At 42.8% G+C, this 24,558-nt stretch overlaps 1 protein-coding gene across 3 annotated transcripts in view; it reads left to right on the top strand.

The window, feature by feature from the left end:
* Positions 1-24,558, top strand: part of LOC137324451 (CAP-Gly domain-containing linker protein 4-like) — a 223,485-nt gene that overhangs the window by 167,482 nt on the left and 31,445 nt on the right. For all 3 annotated transcript variants that reach the window (XM_067988729.1, XM_067988730.1, XM_067988732.1), the window contains 2 exons: positions 6,965-7,029; positions 14,599-14,674. In XM_067988729.1, coding sequence (XP_067844830.1) covers positions 6,965-7,029; positions 14,599-14,674 — 141 coding nt within the window. The remainder of the gene's footprint in view (positions 1-6,964; positions 7,030-14,598; positions 14,675-24,558) is intronic.

Genomic DNA, 24,558 nt, shown 5'->3' with positions numbered 1-24,558 from the left:
CTCATCCCCGGGATTAACCGAGTGAACCTTCTTTGTACTGCCTCGAGAGCAAGTATGTCTTTTCTTAAGTATGGAGACCAAAACTGTATGCAGTATTCCAGGTGCGGTCTCACCAATACCTTATATAACTGCAGCAATACCTCCCTGTTTTTATATTCTATCCCCCTAGCGATAAAAGCCAACATTCCGTTGGCCTTCTTGATCAGCTGCTGCACCTGCATACTAACTTTTTGACCTTCTTGCACTGGGACCCCCAGATCCCTTTGTACTGCAGTACTTTCCAGTCTCTTGCCATTAAGATAATAACTTGCTCTCTGATTTTTCCTGCCAAAGTGCATAACCTCACATTTTCCAATATTGTATTGCATCTGCCAAATCTCTGCCCACTCACCCAGCCTGTCTATATCCCCTTGTAGTTTTTTTATGTCCTCCTCACTCTCGATTTTCCGATAGCGCTTGCAACAGGTGAGGTTCCCTGCTGCCAGTGCGTCATTGGAAAATTATCCCCGTGATACCAGATATTTCTTCAAATTTTTAGCTTTAACACTACAGATCGAAATGTCCTTCTGTATACTGCAAGGCCGGGGGGGGGGGTGGTTTGCGGGGCGGGGCGAGGGCGGTGGTGAGAAGCTTGGGACTTTCCTTTGCCGGTTTCAGATCTGTGTCCTTGCCCTACTAAAACATGTGGAATAGTCAAACATTATCACCTAAGGTTCCATTGTTACTAAGGAGTTGAAAGGTCTATAGATCCAGACACAAACAGGGTCCAGGTTATGCCTCTGATCATGAACTAGGAACTGCTTGCAGTGGAAGTTGGGGTGTCCTTGGCTAACTTTGTCCTGATAAATATACTCTGGTGTAGACCCTGGCTTGTGGGACTCATGCACATTCCTCAGAAGGTTAAGAATGTCGGAGGATCCTCAAGACTGTGTCACATCTTTGGATGCCCTGGGAGAATGGTTTCCTGACTGTCCATTATCCCTCATGGGTGACTGAAATACAGCAGGGCTGGAACTTCAAAGTGGTGCAAATCCCTCCACCAGTGCCATTCTCTACTTCCTTTCTGAGGTTCACCAATTATGTTTTGTCAACATGGAATCCAGAGAGGCGCAACAATTGATTATGTAGTTGTGAAAAGCTTGGCACGCCCCTTGTTTTCTAATTGTATTGTTCGATATCATTGGGAAACCACAGATCTTAGCTGTCTGAGGCAAGATGCAGGCCTTCAGACAGTGGTGATTGCCAATTCAGAGTGGTTAATAGCCTCTGTTCTACAGGTGATTAGGTCAAAATGCTAAGCCACAAGAGGATTATTGGTGACCATGAAACCCGAGACCAGGTTTGTTTCACTGCTGATAGGCAGGTGATATGGCCAATGATTTCCTTGTCTCAATAGTTGAAAAAAGTTGTAAAGCTCATTGATTTTCATAAGGTTTTTAATCTTCATGAAGAAGTTGGAAAATATGGGAGTACAGAGTTTGTCCTGCTCTTTTTTATCAATGCTGAAGAAGGGTCTCCATCCGAAACACAAACTTGTTTGTCCTCTTCATGGATGCTGAATGACCAGTTGTGTGCTCCCAGCATTTTCTGCATTTCAAAAGTTAGAGGGAGAAAGATAAGAAATTAGAGGTGCAGATGTTACTTACATCCTGGGGGATTATCATTGGCCATACTCTTAATTTTCATGGTCCAGTATAAGACAAATTCTCTACCATTCCTGCATTTCATGGTAGTTTTGTGCAACAGAGTCTGATCTAATCAGAACTAAATTGACACAGCATGAAATAATTGAAGATCTTTTGTAACTACTGGGAGAAACTTTTATCCTATCTGACAGGGTGGATTCTAATCTACATTGTGCTATGCTGTGTAACATAACGAAGAACAGATTGAGAAAAGACCATCAGTCAAGTTACCTTCATGCACATGCATAATTCTCTCGTGGTCCTTAACTAATCTGTTTAATTTCCTGATTAAAGACTCTACAAAATTTCTCCCTATCTAAAGACTAATGGGGAAAGATCTGGAATACCTAACGAAGCATATATGATACATTATTGAGCAAGGAAACATTGCATTATTTGGAGTTACAGTAGATCAGCAGCCATTTTGTTTCATGCAGCATTTCATCATCTCTATCTGCATTCATTCCTATAAACATGAGTCCTGTTTGTAAAAAGATTGTTATCCTCTTTATAAGGTTATTAATTGATGCAGTATTAACTGCTTTTGCTGGGGACTGACTCCACATATCCATTACTCTTCAGGGAAAAAAATACATTTCAATTTCAAGTCCCACCTAAGCATGTGTGTGAGAGAGGGAGATGCATCACACAATTACATTTCCCATAAAAGTAAGACTTTTAAAGACCACAGATATTATCTATATGTCATAAGAGTCTGAGCAGCTACTTAAATAAGGTATGATTTGAGTGGTTTCCATGAGAATTGCCTAATAGCAATGGAGGATATTAATCTGATTCTTGTACTGATGCAAAGTCTTGACAAAATTTTGCTTTATTCATCTTTTTATAGAAATGTTTATGATTTTTTTCTCAAGGCCTTGACTGTTTCACCTTCAGTGTTGATAATCAAGTAGCCTGTGAACAGACTGTTCCTGCAGAGAGAGGGTTAAAAAAGTTATTTTCTTTCATTCAGATTTTTCAATAAAGTTAAAAAACTGAAAAGTAGAACAGCAAAGCATTTCAATGGTTCATTTCCGGATAAATGATATAAGTATTTGGCAGCACGTATCTGTATTGTGGAGCTCCTTTTCTGGTTGAAGGTGAAAGAAAGTGAGGTCAGCTCAGATGGTGTGAAACATCTTCAATCTATCATCTACTCAGGACATGAAACCTAATATTGATTAACTTAGTGTCAAGTACATAGTGGCAGACTTTTTTTTATGTAACATCATAAAAAAAGGAAAAGCCAGAAAAGTTAATGGTTGCAATTTAAACGAAAAACAGCCTACAGTAAACTCTGCTTTTCAAGATATCCTCAACCAAATCAAACATCATAAAATGTTCAGAATACATTTAACATTGTTAATACACATCTTGTGCTTTTTGTATTGTTTTTGCTGGATTTTTTTGCCCATTCACTTAGCATCTTTAACGATCTTCCATTCAGACTTGGTGGGCAGCAGTCATTATTTTAATTATGTTGCTGCATATTTCCAGAGCAATACTTAGGTCTTTCAATCACTTGACATTGCGTTGCTTTATGGGCTTTGATATGTTTCTGCAGTCGTGTGGATGAATAGCAAGTGATAACTGTAACCTCGTTAGGCAGTGATCCATCCATCAATCAACACATGGATTGCCCTGGTGATCCTGACATGCTGCAAATCGTGCAATCAGACAGCCCAGCAGATGCCAGTTCTTAATGCAAGGATGTGCATCTGTTATGTTTTGTAATTATATGGCTGTGAAAAAATTATGATGTTGATTAACTGATAATATTTCACATTGGTAGCATACTTTATACCACTTGTTCCAATTACAAGCTACCACATCACAGCAACACTTGCAATGCAAGCGTTATAGGCACCCATCATAGTGTCTTTGAAATATTAATGGATGAATAGTTAACATATTCACATTAAATTCCTTTGAATGCCATTTCAATAGATGCGTTAAACTGCTTATTTTTAACAGATTACTGCTCTAGTTAAAATAGTAAATAAAGCAATTTCATATTAACATATGTATGCCAATAGCAGAGTGTAATGTTAAGGCTTATAAGGTTAATACTGGCCGAGGTGAGCTGCTCAAGGTTACTGTAGAATTGCTCTTTCACTGCATTGTTGTTTGTCATGGTTGATGCATAAGTGCTAATGATGGTCAATGTGGAAGAAGTGACATATGATCGTTCATTCATCCCTAGTGACAAAACCTCTTCAAAAACTATTCTGATATTATTAAAGAATATGAAAATTCTAAGCTTTGTAATTGCTGCCTTGTTCTTAGTGCCTACATTTGTACCAGTCTGGTTTCTCACCAGTTAATATGCAGGTTGTACTATGAAAGTTTATCTCAGTTGTTCAGGTCATCACACAGTAAAGCACCGTAAGCTAATTTACTGTTGATCAGTCCACCAGAGAACTCTCATTAAGCTCTTTATTGATGCATCAGTCTGACATAATGACGTACAATGACTCTGTTTTCCCCACTCATAAGCCTATAAAACTGTGAAAATATATGGAATGATTAACAGACCAGATTACAATTACTGGATTAATATCAGCAAATTGATGCTAATCATGGTAGCTCTGACAGCACTGATACGTTGGTGAGTCTGACTGTTCATTGCTGCTGTGATAATTTGCAGTGCAGTTTGAGAATATTAGTAGATAAGTGCACAATAAAGAGCTTGCCGTAAGGGAAACTGTAACCTGATTCACCAAAATCCGGGGAGAATGCAGGGTTGGTCTAGGCATCACAGGAGGTTGGGGAAAATTTTATGCTAAGTGCTGTTGTAGGAAATTGCTAAGAAGGCAAAATTGTCTTGAAAGTGATGATTAAAATTCCATCAACACTGAAAAAGTACTTTAATTAGTTGACATTTATACATTCTTCTGGGCTATTATGAATCATTTACATTATCTTTTTATAGGAAATGAAAAGAGTCAAAGATAATTTCTTATTGCTTAAGAATGTATTAACCCTTTCCTCCTGCACAACAGTGTGAAAAATGCACATCAAGGATGACATTAAGGGTGTACTTGCATCACAAGAACTGCTGGTTTAGCTGCCAAGTACCTGAGAATACTGACCGCAGCGTCAGTCGCTAACGAATTTTGGAAAGGATGCCTAAAACAGGCATTAGAATCATATAGCACAGAAGGAGGCCATTTGGCCCATGGTGCCAGTGCCAGCTCTTTGGAAGAGCTATCCAATTGGTTTCCCTACCCTGTTCTTGCCCCATAGCACATGCAAAGAGCCTAATGCCTGTTTCAGGTGTGGGTCCTGGACACCTATACAGGAGCCTTTACGAATGTGGCGAGCGGCAGACTTCTGGTGCAGAGTGTGCATGCGCACACCACTCGCTATATTGGGCTCGGTGCCAATGAATTTCTAGGCCATGGTCTTTTAAAGTTTTTTTTTAAAGGCCCTCCCACCTGCCGGTCTGTGCTACGGTTCCTTCCCATCAGTTATCACTGGAAGTACAGGAGACGTCCTGTCCAATACACCCCTGGGCTGGTATATGGTGCGGCACCCTTCTCCGCTCCCTTTTACATAGGCTAACAAAGCATCCCAATGCTTCAGAATCTTCAACCATCCGCTCCAGTTCTGACACAAAGGTAGAGCAGGGCCTAAAACCAGCTGGAATTCTACAGAACTGAATACCGCATGATTCCTTGACCTTTACTGCTCCACCTAGCATCTTTTTTTTTTATTCGTTCATGGGATGTGGGCATCGCTGGCAAGGCCAGCGTTTATTCCCAATCCCTAATTGCCCTTGAGAAGGTGGTGGTGAGCCGCCTTCTTGAACCGCTGCAGTCCGTGTGGTGAAGGTTCTGCCACAGTGCTGTTAGGTAGGGAGTTCCAGAATTTTGACCCAGCGACGATGAAGGAACGGCGATGTATTTCCAAGCCGGGATGGTGTGTGACTTGGAGAGGAACGTGGAGGTGGTGTTGTTCCCATGTGCCTGCTGCCCTTGTCCTTCTAGGTGATAGAGGTCGCAGGTTTGGAAGGATTGGCGAAGAAGCCTTTGCGAGTTGCTGGAGTGCATCCTGTAGATGGCACATACTGCAGCCATGGTGCGCTGGTGGTGAAGGGAGTGAATGTTTAGGGTGGTGGTTGGGGTACCAATCAAGTGGATTGCTTTGTCCTGGATGGTGTCGAGCTTCTTGAGTATTGTTTTAGCTGCACTCATCCAAGCAAGTGGAGAGTATTCCATCACGCTCCTGACTTGTGTCTTATAGATGGTGGAAAGGCTTTGAGGGGTCAGGAGATGAGTCACTTGCCACAGAATACCCAGCCTCTGACCTGCTCTTGACAGTATTTATGTGGTTGGCCCGGTTAAGCTTCTGGTCAATGGTGAACTCCAGGATGTTGATGGTGGGGTTTTCAGCGATGGTAATGCTGTTGAACGTCAAGGGGAGGTGATTAGACTGACTCTTGTTGGAGATGGTCATTGCCTGGCACTTGTCTGGCATGAATGTTACTTGCCACTTATCAGCCCAATCCTGGATGTTGTCCAGGTCTTGCTGCATGCGGGCATGGACTGCTTCATTATCTGAGGGGTTGCGAATGGAACTGAACACTGTGCATTTATCAGCGAACATCCCCATTTCTGACCCTATGATGGAGGGAAGGTCATTGATGAAGCAGCTGAAGATGGTTGGGCCAAGGACACTGACCTGAAGAACTCCTGCAGTAATGTCCTGGGGCTGAGATGATTGGCCTCCAACAACCACTACCATCTTCCTTCGTGCTAGGTTTGACTCCAGCCACCGGAGAGTTTTCCCCCTGATTCCCATTGACTTCAATTTTACTAGGGCTCCTTGGTGCCACACTCGGTCAAATGCTGCCTTGATGTCAAGGGCAGTCACTCTCACCTCACCTCTGGAATTCAGCTATTTTGTCCATGTTTGGACCAAGGCTGTAATGAGGTCTGGAGCCGAGTGGTCCTGGCGGAACCCAAACTGAGCATCGGTGAGCAGTTTATTGGTGAGTAAGTGCCGCTTGATTGCACTGTTGACGACACCTTCCATCACTTTGCTGATGATTGAGAGTAGACTAATGAGGCAGTAATTGGCCAGATTGGATTTGTCCTGCTTTTTTTGGACACGACATACCTGGGCAATTTTCAACATCTAAGACGACAAAAATCGACATTGTAGTATCAGTAAATTTCTCTTGAGTAGATTCACTTTAAAGTGTGAGCAAAATGTACATTTCAATTTATCTTTTGTTTGTCTTCTCGTATCTAAACTGTGGCTGCTTCTTTCTGTAGGGTGACAGAAGCATTGGATTCCTTCTCCGATATCCCAACCAGTAAAATCAATCGATCATTTATAGGTAGGTAAATAATTTGTAGTGTTCATTACATGATTACTGTCACCTCTTGAGCAGTATACCACTTTTCCACAATATTTTACATTAGCAAGCTGCACCATGTGACCAAATCAGAGTCACATTTATTTATTTAAAAGAAATAAAATACAAAACACAATCATTCCATCACAGCTAGTTAATAAAGTTTAAAATTAAAAATATTATTAATCTAACCAGGAGAATAGGTACAATTTCCTGAACCGTTCATACTGAAGAACGAAACGATGACAGATGGAATCATTGCACTCAGCTGTGGTTCAGGACAAGACTCAGGTAATCCCTGCCCAGTCAACCCTGCAAAGTCCAACATCTGAGGACTGGTGTATAAATTGGGAGAGCTGTCCCACAGATTAGTCATAGCAGCCTGATAGTCATACTCCCAGAGTCATATCTTTTGGGCAACATCCCAGGCTCCTCCAACATCCTCCCTGGCCACTGTCTCTGGATATGTCCTGTCTTACTGACAGGATAGACCCACCAAGGGTGGGGCACATTGGTATACAGTTGGGTGGGCATAGCCCTGAGAATTCTCAACATTGACTCCAAATCCCATGAAGTTTCATGGCTTCAGGTGAAATAAAGCCAAGGAAATTTCTTGCTGATTACCTCATGCCTCCCTCCCCTTAACTGATGAATCACTCCTCCATACTGAACATCAGTTGGCGAAAGCACTGTGGGAGCCGAGGGCAGAAAACATATTCTGGGTGGGGGCACGACTAAGCATGGCTCATTAATACCATAACCAACCACGCTGGCTGAGTCTTGAAGGATATAGCTGCCAGACTGTCACAGACATGTCTGTCTACAGTAGCACGATAGAAGGGAGCACTGCACCATCATGTCTTGCTTTCACAGTGAGGACATACTCCAGGTTGTAGTGTGGCACTGCTATCATGTTAAGTGGGATAGACTAAGAACAGATGTGGCAGCCCAAAACTGGGCATCCATGAAGTGCTGTGGGCCATCATCATCAACAGAATTGTACACCACCACAATCTGTAACCTCACGGTTTGGCACAACCTTCACTCCTCCATCTCCATCTCCATCAAGTTGGGAGATCAAACAAAAAACAAAACACTACAGATGCTGGAAATCTGAAACAAAAACAGAAAATGCTGGAAACACTAAGAAGGCCAGACAGCATATGTAAAGAAAGGAAAACAATTAACATTTCAGGTATAGCACTTCAGCAGAACAGGTTGTGAGGTCAACCTTGGTTCAATGGGGAGTATAGAAGGGCATTCCAGGAGTAGCACAAAGCGTACCTTAAAGTCTGGCAGCAACTGGTGAAGGTACAACACAAGGCTACCTGCATGCTAAACACCAAAAGCAGCAGGCTATAAACAGGCTAATTGGCCCCACAATCAATGGATCAAAGCAAAGCTCTGTAGTCCTACCACAACCAGTCAAGAATGCTGATGGACAATCAGATAACTAACAGGAGGCAGCTCCATTCTCATTCCTGCAAGAGGCAAGGCTGAAGTCCTGTTCCCAAGGTCCCCACCATCATAGATGGCAATGTACAGCCAATTCAGTTGACATTAAGAAGTGGTTGTGTGCAATGGACACAACAAAGGCTATGGGTCCTCTTAACATCCCAGCTATAGTGCTGAATACCTCCTCCCTAGTCACCCCCTAACCAAGCTGTTCCTGTGCAAAAATTGCCTCGGTAAGTCCTATTCAGAAAAAGCAGGACAAACCTCACCCAGCAAATTATCACCCAATTTTCCCAATCATCAGCAAAGTGATGGAAGAAGTAATCAATAGTGCAGTCAAGTGATACCTACTCACCAATAACCTGCTCACTGACACTCAGTTCAAAATCTGTCAGAATCACTCAGCTCCTGATCTTATCAAAGCATTACTCCAAACATGGACACGAGCTCAATACTGGAGAAGAGGTGAGAGTAGCTACCCTTAACATCATAGCAATTTTGACCGAGTAAATCCCCCACCATCAACATATTGGGGCCACCATCTGACCCCTCAAACTTTATCCACATCTAAAAGGCTTGTCGGCAGTGTGATGGGATACTTGCCGCTCGCCTGAATGGTTTCAGCTGCAGTGGCACTCAAAAAGCTGAACACCATCCAGGATAGCAGTCCACTTGATCATCACCCCTGCAACTGAATTCAATATCCACCTCCCTGCACCATTGGCAAACTATGGCTGCAGTATGTGCTATCCACATTTAGCACTATTTACTGAACTTACTTCAGCATCTTCCAACTCCAAAATCTCTACCACGAGAAGGACAAGAGCAGGAATGTCATGGGAACAGCATCACCTGCATGTTTCCCTCTTAACTTGGACACATACTGCTGTTCCTTCATTGGATCAAAATCCAGGATTCCCTATCTAATAACATCATGGGAGAAGCAACCCCAGAAGAACTGCAGCTATTTAAAGAAAATGTCCTCCACCAGCTTCCTGGGACAATTAGGGATGAGCAATAAATGCAACCATGCCAGCATTGCCCACATTCTGAGAACAAATTTTTAAAAAGTTGTTAGGGCCAATTTTCCTCCAGCCTGCAGAGGAAAAATAGGGTGCTAATTCTTTGCCCTACTTTGCTTCTGAATAACACTGCACACAAACTTCCTCTATAGCTTTTCTGCTGTCTGCACCTAAAGAGGGTGCAGCAATGTAAATTTCTTGCAAATGAATGTCAGAGATGCCTGCCCTCAAACTTCCTCTAATATCACCAGATGCAAATTGACTCCATAAAAACCTGGTGCTGGCATTTAGGTGCTAGTTGTGTTAAAAGGACAGGCTGTTAACATCTAGTAAGTGCTGAACCTTTGAAAATTGCTTTTCAATTCATTTAGCTGCATTTTAAAATGTCTGTAATGACTGTAGTAGTAGTCCTAGTACTGAGGGAGGCTGTTTAATTTATTCAGAAACTCCCCAATAGAGAAAATTAAGATACCATATGGAATACCATAATATTTAGCATATTTGGAAGAGGAGGAAGAAGATTCAGAGGCTGCGATGGATGATAGGGAGAGAAGGAATCATGAAGGACAAGACACTAACCCTAACCCAATTTATCAATACCGTCTGAGATGACTGTAGGGGTGGCAGGGAGAACCTAACCCAAGAACAGAATCACCTGAGATAAAGCAAATGGGGTGAGGGAATTTTATGACCAGCTATATGAAGACCTTCCCACACAGACACTGCTCTGTCTCGAGAAGTCAAATGTAAGGAATCTTACAACACCAGGTTATAGTCCAACAGTTTTATTATAACCTGGTGTTGTAAGATTCCTTACATTTGTACACCCCAGTCCATCACCGGCATCTCCACATCAAGAAGTCAAGGTTGACAGTACAATTTCTTTGCAGCTGGCTTCTTCCAGTGTGTAGCTCACGATCTGAGCAGCATAAGCCAGTAGTGCATAGGTGCAAAAGCCAGGTCACAAACGCTATTTTTAATAGAGAAGCATTAGTCGTGTGGAACAGATCACCTGTTTAAACAGCTTTACGCTTTGGCACAAAGAGAAGGAAAAACGCACACAAGAGAGTGTATCTCAGATGTAAGGTTAATAGAGCTTGAAGAATAGTTTGAGGGATAGGAGTTTAAAGACGCAGTAATCTTTTTGTTGATCTGTTCACTTGAATTTAAAATGGTCTGCATTTAAAAGAGGTTGGCAGTGTAATGTGTGTCAGTGCCCACTTCTCAAGCAATATCCAGAACATACTTGATTGATTTTATTGTGCATTGTCGTTCAACCTTATTACATCTCAGTTAGGCACATCTGTAGTGATTAACACTGATCACTTGCATTAAAAAGTATGAAATATTTTGTCTGCATTGGACAATGGACTGATAAAAGAAGAATCTGTGCACTTAGGTGAATAACTGGCTCACCACATGTTGTGAAAATCTTTAAGCTTAAATGGGACATGCTTTGAACAAAAGTATTTAACATCGAGTTAAAGGCAAAAGAATTGTGATTCTGAAAATTGTGCACTTGACTGTATGTGCATTTAACCAATGAGCAATTCAGTGGTCTTCATTCCAATATACTGCCTATCTTTTTGATTAACAGTGATTATTCTTTGATTCCTTCCCATATTTAGACTACTTCCCAGTGGGGGAAAAAAATTCACAGCATTCCTTATCAACATTCATTTTACAGGGTGATGTTTGTAAGGATAGCCTATTTTTCTATTTGATGCACGTTTTGTGACTGGGGCTAAATTGACAATGATTTATTACACTGTTGGAGTACATTAGGCATTCTTAACACTGGACTGCATAGCCAAGTAATAGTAGAATCTTGATAAAAGTGCCTGCCAGTTTCTGTAAAGTAAATTAGACTTAATGGAGATGGCTGTGCTGAAAAAGTTTCATTTAAATTAAACTTAATTTTTTTCGTTAATTCATTCAGCAATACTTTATCGACACTGTGAGCTTGGATTATGGTGTCTTTCCGTTGTTTACATTTATAACAAGAACCAGAACAACTTGAATTTATACAGTGCTGCTCACATAAAATAACATCTCAAAGCATTTTACTGATGTCAGAATAAGGACAGGAAATTAAGAGGGGGACCAAAAGCACAGTGGAAGAGATAGATTTTAAAAGAGTTTTGCAGAAGGGAGAGACAAAGTAAGATGAATTGCATTTGGGAGGAGTTCCAAAGAGCAATGGCACAATGACCAAAAGATCGTCCTTCAATAGTGGAGCGGAGGGAGCAGAGGATGAATAATAACTCAGAGTTAGAAGAACAGCTGGCCATGTGGCAGAAGAAAATTGTACAAATATGATAGGTTAAGACTGGTTAGTTGTGGAAGTTTTGCTTTAAGAGGGTGAAGTTTGTCCTGGTGACCAGGATAGGCAAGGAAGAAAAGGAGAGAGTGCCCAGGGTGTTATGTTGTCAGCCCTAGTGAATTCATTGAACTTTTCAGAGCACTATTCTGCAGTCCTGGGGCTGAGGAAGTTGGCACTCGGTGCTAGTCCCACCTCCCTCCAGGTGGCCCGAGTTACATATCTGAGTGGCTTGGTGGTACCCACACCCAGAAGTCTCTGCTTACCACCTGTGATTTTCTCGAGGAGGACTTGGAGGTCCGAGTCAGTGAATCTCTGTGTTCTTCTTTGGTTTCGTGCCGTGCCATTCTTCTCTCTGGGTCCAGATGGTGTCTGCATAGGCATAATTCTGTACAAGTATAATAAAAATATTGCGAAGACATACAGTGAAGTTATTAAAGAGTAAAGTGAAAGAAACATGTACTGTTCCTCCCTCATCCATTTGTCCCCCTGTCTGCTGCTGAAGAGTGCAAGGTGAACTGTCTTTTTAAAGGCTGCTCAGAAGTTTCCAGGTATTTCAGCTGTTTACACCATTTTACACCATGACTGTACTAGTAGGATCCAGAAAACCAATGTATAACTCCCTCTGCAGGACACAATCTGTGGGCACAATTTTTTTTAAAGCAGCAACAGAGCTGTAACTCACTTTGAGGAAATACTAGGCACTTGTGCATTTGTGCATTTTTGAGGACATTGTTTAATTTGTCAATATTATGTTGATGGGCCCTATTTTTTCCCAAGTTATCCTCTTACCCTTATATTTGTCAATATAAGGGTAAGAAGATAACTAGGGAAAAAATAGGGCCCATTAGGGACAAAAATGGCAATCTGTGTGTGGAGCCGGCAGATGTAGGAGGGGTTCTAAATGAATTTTTTGCATCTGTTTTCACTATGGAGAAGGACGATGTAGACATAGAAATACGGCAGGGGGACTGTGATATACTCGAACATATTAACATCGAGCGTGAGGAGGTATTGGCGGTTTTAGCAGGCCTAAAAATGGATAAATCCCCAGGCCCGGACGAAATGTATCCCAGGCTACTGTGTGAGGCAAAGGAGGAGATTGCTGGGGCTCTAACACATATATTCAGAACCTCTCTGGCCACAGGGGATGTGCCAGAGGACTGGAGAACTGCTAATGTAGTACCATTATTCAAGAAGGGGAGTAGGGAAAAACCGGGGAACTACAGGCCAGTGAGCCTAACATCAGTGGTAGGAAAATTATTGGAAAAAATTCTGAAGGACAAAATTAGTCTCCACTTGGAGAAGCAAGGATTAATCAGGGATAGTCAACATGGCTTTGTCAAGGGAAGATCATGTCTGACTAATTTGATTGAATTTTTTGAGGGGGTGACTAGGCGTGTGGATGAGGGTAACGCAGTGGATGTGGTATACATGGATTTCAGTAAGGCCTTCGATAAAATCCCGCACAGGAGACTGGTCAAGAAGGTACGAGCCCATGGAATCCAGGGTGCCTTGGCACTTTGGATACAAAAGTGGCTTAGTGGCAGAAGGCAGAGGGTGATGGTCGAAGGTTGTTTTTGTGACTGGAAGCCTGTGGCCAGTGGGGTACCACAGGGATCAGTGCTGGGTCCCTTGCTGTTTGTGGTCTACATTAACGACTTGGATATGAATGTAAAAGGTATGATCAGTAAGTTCGCTGATGATACAAAAATTGGTAGGGTGGTAAATAGCGAGGAGGATAGCCTCAGTCTGCAGGACGATATAGATGGGTTGGTCAGATGGGCGGAACAGTGGCAAATGGAATTTAACCCGGAAAAGTGCGAGGTGATGCACTTTGGAGGGACTAACAAGGCAAGGGAATACACAATGAATGGGAGGACCCTCGGCAAGACAGAGGGTCAGAGGGATCTTGGTGTGCAAGTTCACAGATCCCTGAAGGCGGCGGAACAGGTAGATAAGGTGGTAAAGAAGGCATATGGGATACTTGCCTTTATTAGCCGAGGCATAGAATATAAGAGCAAGGAGGTTATGATGGAGCTGTATAAAACACTGGTTAGGCCACAGCTGGAGTACTGTGTGCAGTTCTGGTCGCCACACTACAGGAAGGATGTGATCGCTTTGGAGAGGGTGCAGAGGAGATTCACCAGGATGTTACCAGGGCTGGAGCGCTTCAGCTCTGAAGAGAGACTGGGAAGATTGGGTTTGTTTTCCTTGGAGCAGAGGAGGCTGAGGGGGGACATAATTGAGGTGTACAAAATTATGAGGGGCACATATAGGATGGATACTAAGGAGCTTTTTCCCTTCGTTGAGGGTTCTATAACAAGGGGGCATAGATTCAAGGTAAAAGGCGGGAGGTTTAGAGGGGATTTGAGAAAGAACTTTTTCACCCAGAGGGTGGTTGGAGTCTGGAACTCACTGCCTGAAAGGGTTGTGGAGGCAGGAACCCTCACAACATTCAAGAAGCATTTGGATGAGCACTTGAAATGCCATAGCATACAAGGCTACGGACCAAATGCTGGAATATGGGATTAGAGTAGACAGGGCTTGATGGCCGGCGCGGACACGATGGGCTGAAGGGCCTCTATCCTTGCTGTATAACTCTATGACTCTATGTATATTGTATGTTCATTCTATATTGGATTAAATTATTTTAAACCTGTTCATTCTGGGTTAAAGAACATTTGTTTAAAAAAAACTAAGAAATGTTGATAGTTTCCTTAAAATCTTGTATTGATTGTTCCTGGTGTTTAGGTTTCCATCGAAGTTACAGCACCCCATCTGCTCTTCCGTCACCAAGGGAGTTCAAAAGAAAGAACTCTTCAAGCAGGTACCTTTCAATGGTGGAAATTTCTTAATGTATCGTACAACATCAATTAGGAAAGCTGTCCTTTCTATTCTCTTTAAATAAACGGCTATTTCTCACAGTTCTGTGAGGCATCAGAGCCATTAGATGTATGTTTGATGTTTGATATAATTCTTTTGAAAATTCTGTGGGACTCACTGACCTCAGTACCGAAATTCCTGCTATGTGCTTCTGGTGTGTGAAGCTTTGTGCGGAGAGGATGAATTTGTAAAAACTACCAAATAGTTATGTTCCAGAAAACTTATTTTTTATAATTATAATTTCTTTTAGCTCTCAAGAGATTCCCCAAATCTTCTCACCCATATCTCCCCAAACTCTGGAAATCAGTAGCGAATCTGCCTTTGATATTGCCTTGGGTTCAGTGGTGCTGATCACTCCTATAGGTGGTTTGCATGTCTTATGTTCAGGCATGTACCCACACTATTCAATATCTAATTATAAGATAATGTAAACTGAAGGTGTAACAATAGGGCTCTTGTGATTTGAATTGAATATTACATCTTTTGAAAGGTGCCGACGCATATGCTTCTCCAATCTTTTAGTAAGCGGACTGAAAACATTTTAGTGCGATGAGGTCTGGTCCAAATTGTTAAGCTGATTGATTTTTACAGACAGCAAGTACAGTAATAGTTATAATCAAATCTTGCCTTAATCCAACTAACTTCAAATCCCTCCTTGAGAACAAGAAAAATAATAAATATACAGCACACTACCTCTATTAGTGGGCCCACTTGACTTTTCCCGGTCAGCCTTTTGGTTCTGATTGGGTCTGGGTTTAACATGTGTGAGCTCTCCCTCGCGAAGCTGGGCTCACTGCACAGACCTAACCAGCTGACTGATTTTTACATGTGTCCTTTTCTCCTTTTTCTTCTTGTGTTTACAGGAAGTGCGATGGCCGTCCTTCTAACTTTTTCCTGTTCGATGATTTGCTAGTTGGCCTGTCAATAAAAATGTCTACCTCTCCCCCACCCACGTTGGGGAGTGGGTCCCTAGAAATCATCTCCTGCTGTTCTCAAAAATGAATGGGGAGCATCCTGACTTGCATCTGAATCTGAGTTGAGTCAGTTGAGTTCAAGCCTCACTCCAGAGACTTGAGCACATAATCTGGGCTGATACTTCAGTGCAGTACTGAGGGAGTGCTGCGTTGTCAGAGGCGCCGTCTTTCGAATAAGACATTAAACTGAGGCTCCCGCTGCATTTTCAGGCGACATAAAAGATCCTACAGCACTATTCAAGGAAAAGCAGGGTAGTTCTCTCAGCTTCCTGGCCAACATTTATCCCTCACCCAACATCACTAAAACAAATCATATGGTCTTTTATCTCATTGCTGTTAGTGGGACTCATAGGTGTGCAAATTAGTTGCCGTGTTACAACAGTGATTACATTTCAAAAGTACTTCATTGGCTGTGAAGCGATTTGGGATGTCCTGAGGTCATGAAAGGCACTATATAAATGCACATTTTTTTCTTGTTTTCTTTTCTTATTGTCTCAGTTCAATGTAGTTTGAGCCATGATAATCAACAAACTGGATCATCTAGCCTGAATGCACATTTTCAATGTCTGGGCCATTAACAAATAAACTCCTCTTTCTCTCAGCAGCTGCAACACATAGCTGTGGAGAGACAGCTAAGTTGCACAAACCCACTTAGATCTAAAATACACCACTTAAATCTAGCCCATTTCCAAATCTTTTCTGTGGAAAATGGCCAAAAAGTCCTAAAATGTGACAGTCCCACTGTTGCTTCTAACATTGAGGAAATAATCTAGGGTTGCTATTTCAGGTTTCACACTAAGGAGGTCAAAACATCCCACTCCTTCAGCACTACTGTTGGGTTCAGTGGTAGTATATGGAACTGGTGGATCCATTGAGAGTTGGGTATGGTCATGGTCATGTGTCAGGTGGAATGAAAAAAATGCCGGTAGGGAATTAAGTGAACAGAGAATTCATTTTCAAGTTGCCATAACAAACATTATGAATTTTCTCACTTATATTGAAGAAAACCTGCAGTTTTGGTTTTGTTTAATTTAAATGTGGATCTTACCCCAATATGAGTGATAGCAACCTCCGTGACAGAATTTGCAACAGTGAGAATAAATTCCAATGCCAGCCCGCTTGCTTCACACCAAAACATCTAGCATCTGTTCTTTTAGCTGTGTTTTTAGCACCAGCATGACTCAACTTTCTCTCTGGGAGTAATTTTAACCTAAGCTGCCCGGCGGGAAACTGACAGGATCGTATTGGTCGTCCGTTTTACACCCCACCCAATTTCACTTCCCATTGAAGTCAATAGAAAGTTAAATTGGATGGGGTATTAAACGGTGCTGATTGATCCCGTCAGTTTCCTGTTGGGTGGGTTGTTAAATTACCTCCTTTATGTATTAAAATCTTATTTAAAAGCAAAGTAGGAAATTGTCTTCCTTAATGTGTGCATCTACCATCACACTATGTTTTTTAAAAAGTCATTCTCGGGATGTGGTGTCGCTGGCAAGGCAGGCAATTATTGCTCATCCCTAGTTGCTCTTGAGAAGTTGACGATGGGCTGCCTTCTTGAACCGCTGCTGTCCATGTGATAAAGGGGCTCTCAGAATGCTGTTAGGTAATTCCAGGTTTTTGACCCAGGAACAGCGAAGGAACGGTGACATATGTCCAAGTCAGGATGTTGCATGACTTGGAGGTGATGGTGTTCCCATGCACCTGCTGCCCTTGTCCTACTAGGTGGTGGAGGTCACAGGTTTGGAAAGTGCTGCTGAAGAAGCTTTGACGAGTTGCTGCAGTGCATTCTGTGGATAGTACACACTGCAGCCACAGTATGGCGATGGTGGAGGGAGTGGATGGTTAAGCTAGTAGATTGGGTGCCGATAAAGTGGACTGCTTCGTCTTGGACAGTGTCGAGCTTCTTGAGTGTTGTTGGAGGTGCATCCATCCAGGCAAGTGAAGAGTATTTCATCGTACTCCTGATTTGTGCCTTGTAGGTGGTAGAGAGGCTTTGGAGGGTCGGAAGGTGAGCCACTTGCTGCAGAGTAATCAGCCTTTGACCTGGTCTAGTAACTACGGCATTTAGATGGCTGGTCCAGTTCAGTTTCTGGAAAATGGCGACCCCCAGGATATCTGACCTTTGGTGAAAGAAGGTGACATTTTTTTGAACACTGGATTTTAATCTGATCAAACAATAAGCCTTAATCACGTTCAGTATTTATATATATTTAGCAAATTTCCAGTTCACCAAAGTTTAAAACCACAAACAGAAATATTTTACTATAATAGATCAATATATTTTAAGGTGCACTTACTTATAAGATGTCGCTTTTCAAAAAGAATAATTGCAATTTAATACCCACAGAAACAGAGTCAATTATACACTACATACATTCACAAACAGTGTAGTGGAAATACCAGTATAGGCTTGTTCATCCCTAAAATGTGATGCCATTTCTAGAATACAATTTTCTACACCAACAATTCTGGTGCCACAAATTAAATCTCCGATGAAATTCTTCCTTCCAGTTTGTACCTGCTACATTAAAAAAAACTTGAAAAATCATTTCTTGTAAGCTACCCGGGGGGAATTTTAACCCCCCAGGATGGGTGGGACAGTGGTGGGGAGGGGGGTAGTTAAATTGTAAAAAATGGGAAACCTGACCTCAACCCGCCACAAATGCGCCTACTTCAGTTTAACTGGGGTGGGTTGGGGGTCGGGCGAGTAATCCGCTCTCGAGAGGCGGGTTGGTAATTATAATATGTTAATGAGGCTCCCAGGACTTGGAAAACCTGGTAGCTAAAGGGAGGCGAGAACTGACAGATCCAGCAGTTAAGGGCTTTCCCAGCACTATTTGTGGGCCACGAGGAGCAGGAGTACTTCCCCCGGGTCCCCTAAGCTAACCTGCTATGATCGGCCGGCCCCTTCCCCGTGATCTCCAGACACCCTCCCCCTTTGATTCAATCTCCCCCCGCGATCTACAGACCCCACCCCGCGATCTACACACCCCACCCCACGATCTACAGACCCCACCCCGCGATCTACAGACCCCACCCCGCGATCTACAGACCCCACCCCACGACCTCTCCCTCCCCCCGCGACCTCTCCCTCCCCTGTGAGCTCCTCTCCCCCCCCCCCCCCCCCCCCCAGCCTGCCAATCTCCCCCTCCCTCTTCTCCGTTCCCCGTTGCAGCCTTATACAGCAGGCTTTCTCGCCTGGCAACGGCCAGCTTCTCAATCTGGCTGACTGCCAGGAAGGAAACAGAGTACAAAAATTCTAATGACGTACTGCCGTTAAATTCGTCAGGACCTCCGCTTTTCCCGTATTTCCGGGTTTCCCAGCTGGTCACAGTCGCCCCAGCTCTCTTTCCCCCCCCACAACCCCCGGAAATATTGGGGCCCTTATCTCCATTTTCTTTCCTCCTTTTATTTATTTTTCTGCCCTCACCTTTTCACCACACAGTATCCCATAGCAAAGAGAGCTGGCAGTGATTTCCCAGATCTGTACCAATATCACTCTGTAACTGCCTGTTAGGAGGAATGTCAGATTGATTTAACATTAATCTTTTTACTTATTTTCTGTAACTTCCTATGGATTAGTGACTGACAACAGTTCAAGACTTTGGGGGTGTACGCCCTTCTTTCAATAATTTTGGTGAAAACGTCAGCACAGGTATAACATAGGAAATCCTGTTCTTCGTTCTGCACTTTTCACACACCATAGGAGTATGGCCTAACTTGCTAGGTTCTAGGGAGCCATGTGCTGAGCACGTACATAAAAATGTTCTTAAGAAGATGTAAGTAGGTGGTGACTAATCGTAGTCTCTTACTCCCGTATCATATACATCCGTTCATTTTTTCCCAGCTAAAGATCTTCGCTCCTCATGTTAAATCTCTCATCATCAAAAGTTTGGGATAAAGTCTTCACCCTTTCTACAAAAATAGGTTAGAAATGAGAGCATCAAACATTCTGTTAATTAATCTGCCATGTCTGGGTTCTTAAGTTTCTTTTTCAGTTTCACTGATTGGCACTGAATGATGAACTTCCACAAAATATACAAGTTGTCCTTTTCAGGACAAGCATACAAAAGAAAAGTAATGCTCTTTGGGTCATATGGCAACACCATTGACCTATTCTATGCTCCCTAGACTGCCATATAGAGAGCAAACAAAAATAGGAAACATCAATCAAATAAGAGCAGTAGTATAAAAAGGGCTAAGGCACAAATTGGAATTTTACACATAGCACAGAAAGTGTGCCCTAGCTGGACTGTGGTCATATAGTATACACTTCAGTACTGATATCCAGTATATTGCATCAAAAGGAACTATGTGCCTCCTTTGCTGGGTCAGAATGGGTGTATCAACATGTACCAAAGGCTTTAAATACCGTGCATTCATGATCATTGCTATTCATGATTTTTGCTTAGACATTTGTTGCCTAAACATGATACTACAACTCGCCAAATTTACCTCAAGTTCACAAAATGCACTAGTAAAGAACATCTGCACCATGATTCCCACGTTATTTAGGACAAGATAGAAAAGCACAAAAGCACAGTACATATATAATGAAGGTTAAGTAAAGACCATCAAGCCCACCCTATTCAGTCAACAGTGGAACCTTGCACAATGTTCATCCACCCCCAAACAGTGCTATCTCCTGAGTGATGCAAAAACCAGAGAAATAAACCTGCACCCAATTCAGAAAAAAATCTAGGAAATTTCTCTTCGACTCTCTAAGGCAGTTAAGTGAAGCTCCAGAAGACGGTGGTTGCCATGACTCATTACAATCAACTAACCAGAAATTACCCCCATAACTGGAAATGACCTGTTCCCTCAGTCCCGTTTAGAGGGCTGTAATGACTCCATATCACAGTAAGTCTATAAAATCTAGTTATGCCCAGTCATAAATAATTGAACACACATCTGCACTGATGTGTGTAGGGAAAATACTGGCACCATACAGTGCCACAATATCTTTGGTTGATGCTGAAACTCATAGACAACACCTGCTAGGTGGTATTTGAGTTCAACTCAGCATTAACTTACTACTAATTTTCAGCATTGGCACAAACTTTTGTTGAGGACCCTTTTGCTGAGAGGAAATTGTGGCACCCACTGGCATTGAAATGAATTGCGGCTGCAATTGGCACTAATTGACATTGAATTTTGGGAAATTAAGGGAAGATTCCACCCTATCCCTCCATTTCATAACATAGGGTTCTCCTCAGACAAGGATTCGTTACCTTGGAAGCCTTGACACTGCTTGGGACAGTGCTGCGAAGCAATACAGGTGGGAGTCAGTACCCATTGGACTATACTATCTCATGGTAGTCAAAACAAAGTATAAATATCCCCCTGAAGGGCATTGAGAAGTCTCCTAAAACATGTCAAGAAAATATCTTGAAATTAGCCTGGCTTTGTACTCCGAGCCTCCATTGTGGAGACACTCAACCCATCTCTATTGGGACAAGTATGGTCTTCATTGCTCCATTTTCACTGAAGACTCTTCCCTCGAAGACATCCATAAACTCCATCTGGGGAGTAGGATTTGAGGCAATGGAGATAAATTTGACACTCTGCTCCAGATATCCTGGAGAACCAGAACCATGGAGCATGTCTGATTTGACTCCCTGAGCAAGACTGTATGTCACTTGGAATTAATAAGTCCCATGCTTCCATCCATAATAGAATAGAACTCTCCAGCCAGTGGAGACCCATCGATCCAGTTTAGAAGATCTACCTACAGGTGATTGGGAACAGGATTTCCCCTGAAGAGAAGGAGAAGGAGGAAGTTGATGACAAATTGCTCACGGGCACATTGTTAGATTAAAGCTCTAAAACACAGCAGTGTTTAATGCGAGAGTCATATAAAGCCTCAATGTACTGGTTCCAGGAGTGCCTACCCTGGAACAGAAACTTTTCTCTAGATCTCGCATATATCACAATAGGAAGACCATTGAAATTCTTAAGTCCTGTTTCTGATGCCTGAATAGGTCAGGGGGAGCCTTGCAGTATAGTTCAGCAAGGGTTTGTAGAATTGTAGTGGTTTGCTGCATCATTCATAATTAGGTCATTAAAAAGGGATTGGGTTCAACACAGATGGTGAAGAGGAAGAAGCCCAGGGGAGAGAGGAGGTGTGCAGAGACACCCCGCTACCAGCAGCACGTGCCATACGGCAGAAGATCATTACCAACTTCTTCCAATAGTGTGCTCTCCATCTGCATGACACCATAAACGCTTCATTATCTCTTGCCTTGCTCTCAGACAGCCATTCAGCAAATCTGTAATGCCTTCTGAGGGAGGACAGTTATAAACATTAATCACCATATAAGAGGGATATCAGACTTTCCTGGAATGCACAGCAAATTGGCAGATATGTATATATTTACTACCATCTTGTCCCTTCATTATGCTCTACTACTACTGCTACTTCTCATCACTATGACCATTGTGCCTAAAACTCTTTTCACTCGTGACCTAACCTCTTACTCGGTGATACCTCAGTGTCAGGAGATTGCGGTTTGTGGCTGGGACTGTATCGATTGAGCCCTGAGGGACTGAGGTGGCACTCATCTCAGTCATGCTTCCAGGTCAAGTGCAAGTCCAATGCCTATTAGGTCTAGACCAGAAGCTCCCTCCTGTGCTGGCATTGGAAAGGCAATGCATTGATGCAGACGTGTTACTGTCACGAGAAGTAGCGATATCTGCAACCACTTCTTGAAGCCTTTTAATGCTGGACTCGGGCTCAGTTGGGCTAATGGTTTGCGTGAAAGCAGGCAGTATAGTCTGAATTAAGTCTTGAATACTCTGAGCTGGGGTGCATCTATGAAAGCAGTCATTGCTGCCACTCTGAAAGCAACAACTGACCTTAGAGCCTCTTCCTGATGTCTTCAGGCTGCATTAATCTCCTCTACTGCCACAGCCACCTTGGTATGCCTCACGTCATGGCATACTTCCTGCATTGTGTTGGAAATGCAGGTTGTGGACTCTTCCAAATTATTCTTCACCTGCAATACATGAGAGGAGACTGTTTCCACTGACTGCACATGAGTCCTATGCTCCTGAATCATACGCCCAGAATGTTCATTGGGATTCTGTAGTGGGAGATCAATGAAACCCCTGGACAAAATTTATAAGCAGCTAAAAATGGCCATTTACACCATTTATCTGGGGTTCCGCTGATCTCCAGCCAAAGTTATGGCAGGAGTTCAGGAGAGACCTGCAAAAATTCATCGCCAAACATTTTTTATGGATTGGGCCCCTGAGATCTTGATACCTCGGCTCCTCAGCTAATTGCAGTTGTTGCTGCCTCCTCCAGGGAGAGATGGCTGATTCCTCATCATTCCTTCTCAGCTACTCCTGCTCACAGGTGCTCTGTGATTCACCCTGTAATATACCCTCTGTTTCAGTTGTGCCCACCTCACAAGTGGATGTATTTGGGCTGATGCTTGAATAAGTATGGAGTCACGATGGAGTGGGTGAATCATGTGGAGGAATGAGTCCCCTGGAGGTGCCTGGCTGCTGCTCCTAGGCCCACCAAAAAAAAATTACAAGTTTCCTGGGCCATTAGGTGAGCGGCCACCAGCTATCTCTTCAAGGACCTCTGGTTAAGCCCCTTACTGTGCATGGCACACACTCCTCCCATTTGTACCTAAAAATTGCAACCAGCGTAAGACCCCAGTTGGCATACTTAAGCAGCATTTTGTCTGTTTCAGGCAGGTAGGCTGCTCGGCCATCTATAGACCGCCTGAAAATTTAATCCCCCTTAGGCATTAAATGAACGGCTGAGGTGCCACCCCCTCTCCCCCAGCCCACCCCCTCTCCCCCAGCCCACCCCCTCTCCCCCAGCCCACCCCCTCTCCCCCAGCCCACCCCCCCCCAGCCCACCCCCCCCCCCATTTTTCAGGTGAGAAACGGGCAGCTGTTGAAAATTGCTCCCACAATGTCTTTCCAATCCAAGGAAGCTTCCTTTTACACCGACTTTTTGTTTTATGACCTTAAACCATCTCTCTATCTACTTGGCCACATTCCCTTTAATTTCATGTACCCTTGACTTTGCTACAAGTCTCTTATGTGGTACTTTATCAAATGTTTTTTGAATATCCATGTAAACCATATCCACTGCATTTCCCTTATTGATCCTCTCGTTATTTCTATAAGGTTAATCAAGTATGACCTGCATTTTAGAAATGATGGTAACTGGACCTGATTCATTTTGCTTTCTCTAAGTGTTTAATAATTTCTTCTGTGCTATAGACTCGAGCAGTTTACCAGCAAATGAAGTAAGATTGTAAACAATTTTACAACACCAAGTTATAGTCCAGCAATTTTATTTTAAATTCACAAGCTTTCGGAGACTTCCTCCTTCCTCAGGACTAAAATTGCTGGACTATAACTTGGTGTTGTAAAATTGTTTACAATTGTCAACCCCAGTCCATCACCGGCATCTCCACATCATGAAGTAAGATTAACTAGCCTGTAATTGCATCTTATCTGTAATAATCAGTTTTTTTTTCTTTGTTTGACTTTTCCTCTTCTGAGGTTGAGGTTAGGGTATGTAATGTTGGTGGAGTCTGGTGAAATGCATTGAATCCATCATGACCCTGGAGTTCTTGATGCTAACGGTGGAAATAAATGGTGTCTTCTCAAATGCTGACATTTCTCAACTTGTCGAGCATATAAATTTACTTTAAAAAGCTATTTCTGAATATCTTTAGTTAAGTGCTTTCTTTCTACTGGTGACAGAAAGATCATGGTGTCATTGTTTAACCACAGGTATCCTACTTCATTTGACATTTTCACTGCTAATTGGTTCATAGGCTGGATTTGACAATACTCAAGAATGTGTCATCTTGACAAATCCATT

This window comes from Heptranchias perlo, chromosome 8, assembly GCF_035084215.1.
Source record: "Heptranchias perlo isolate sHepPer1 chromosome 8, sHepPer1.hap1, whole genome shotgun sequence".
NCBI classification, from domain to species: domain Eukaryota; kingdom Metazoa; phylum Chordata; class Chondrichthyes; order Hexanchiformes; family Hexanchidae; genus Heptranchias; species Heptranchias perlo.
Note: the sequence above shows the minus strand (reverse complement) of the source record. Positions and strands in the feature narration are given on the sequence as shown.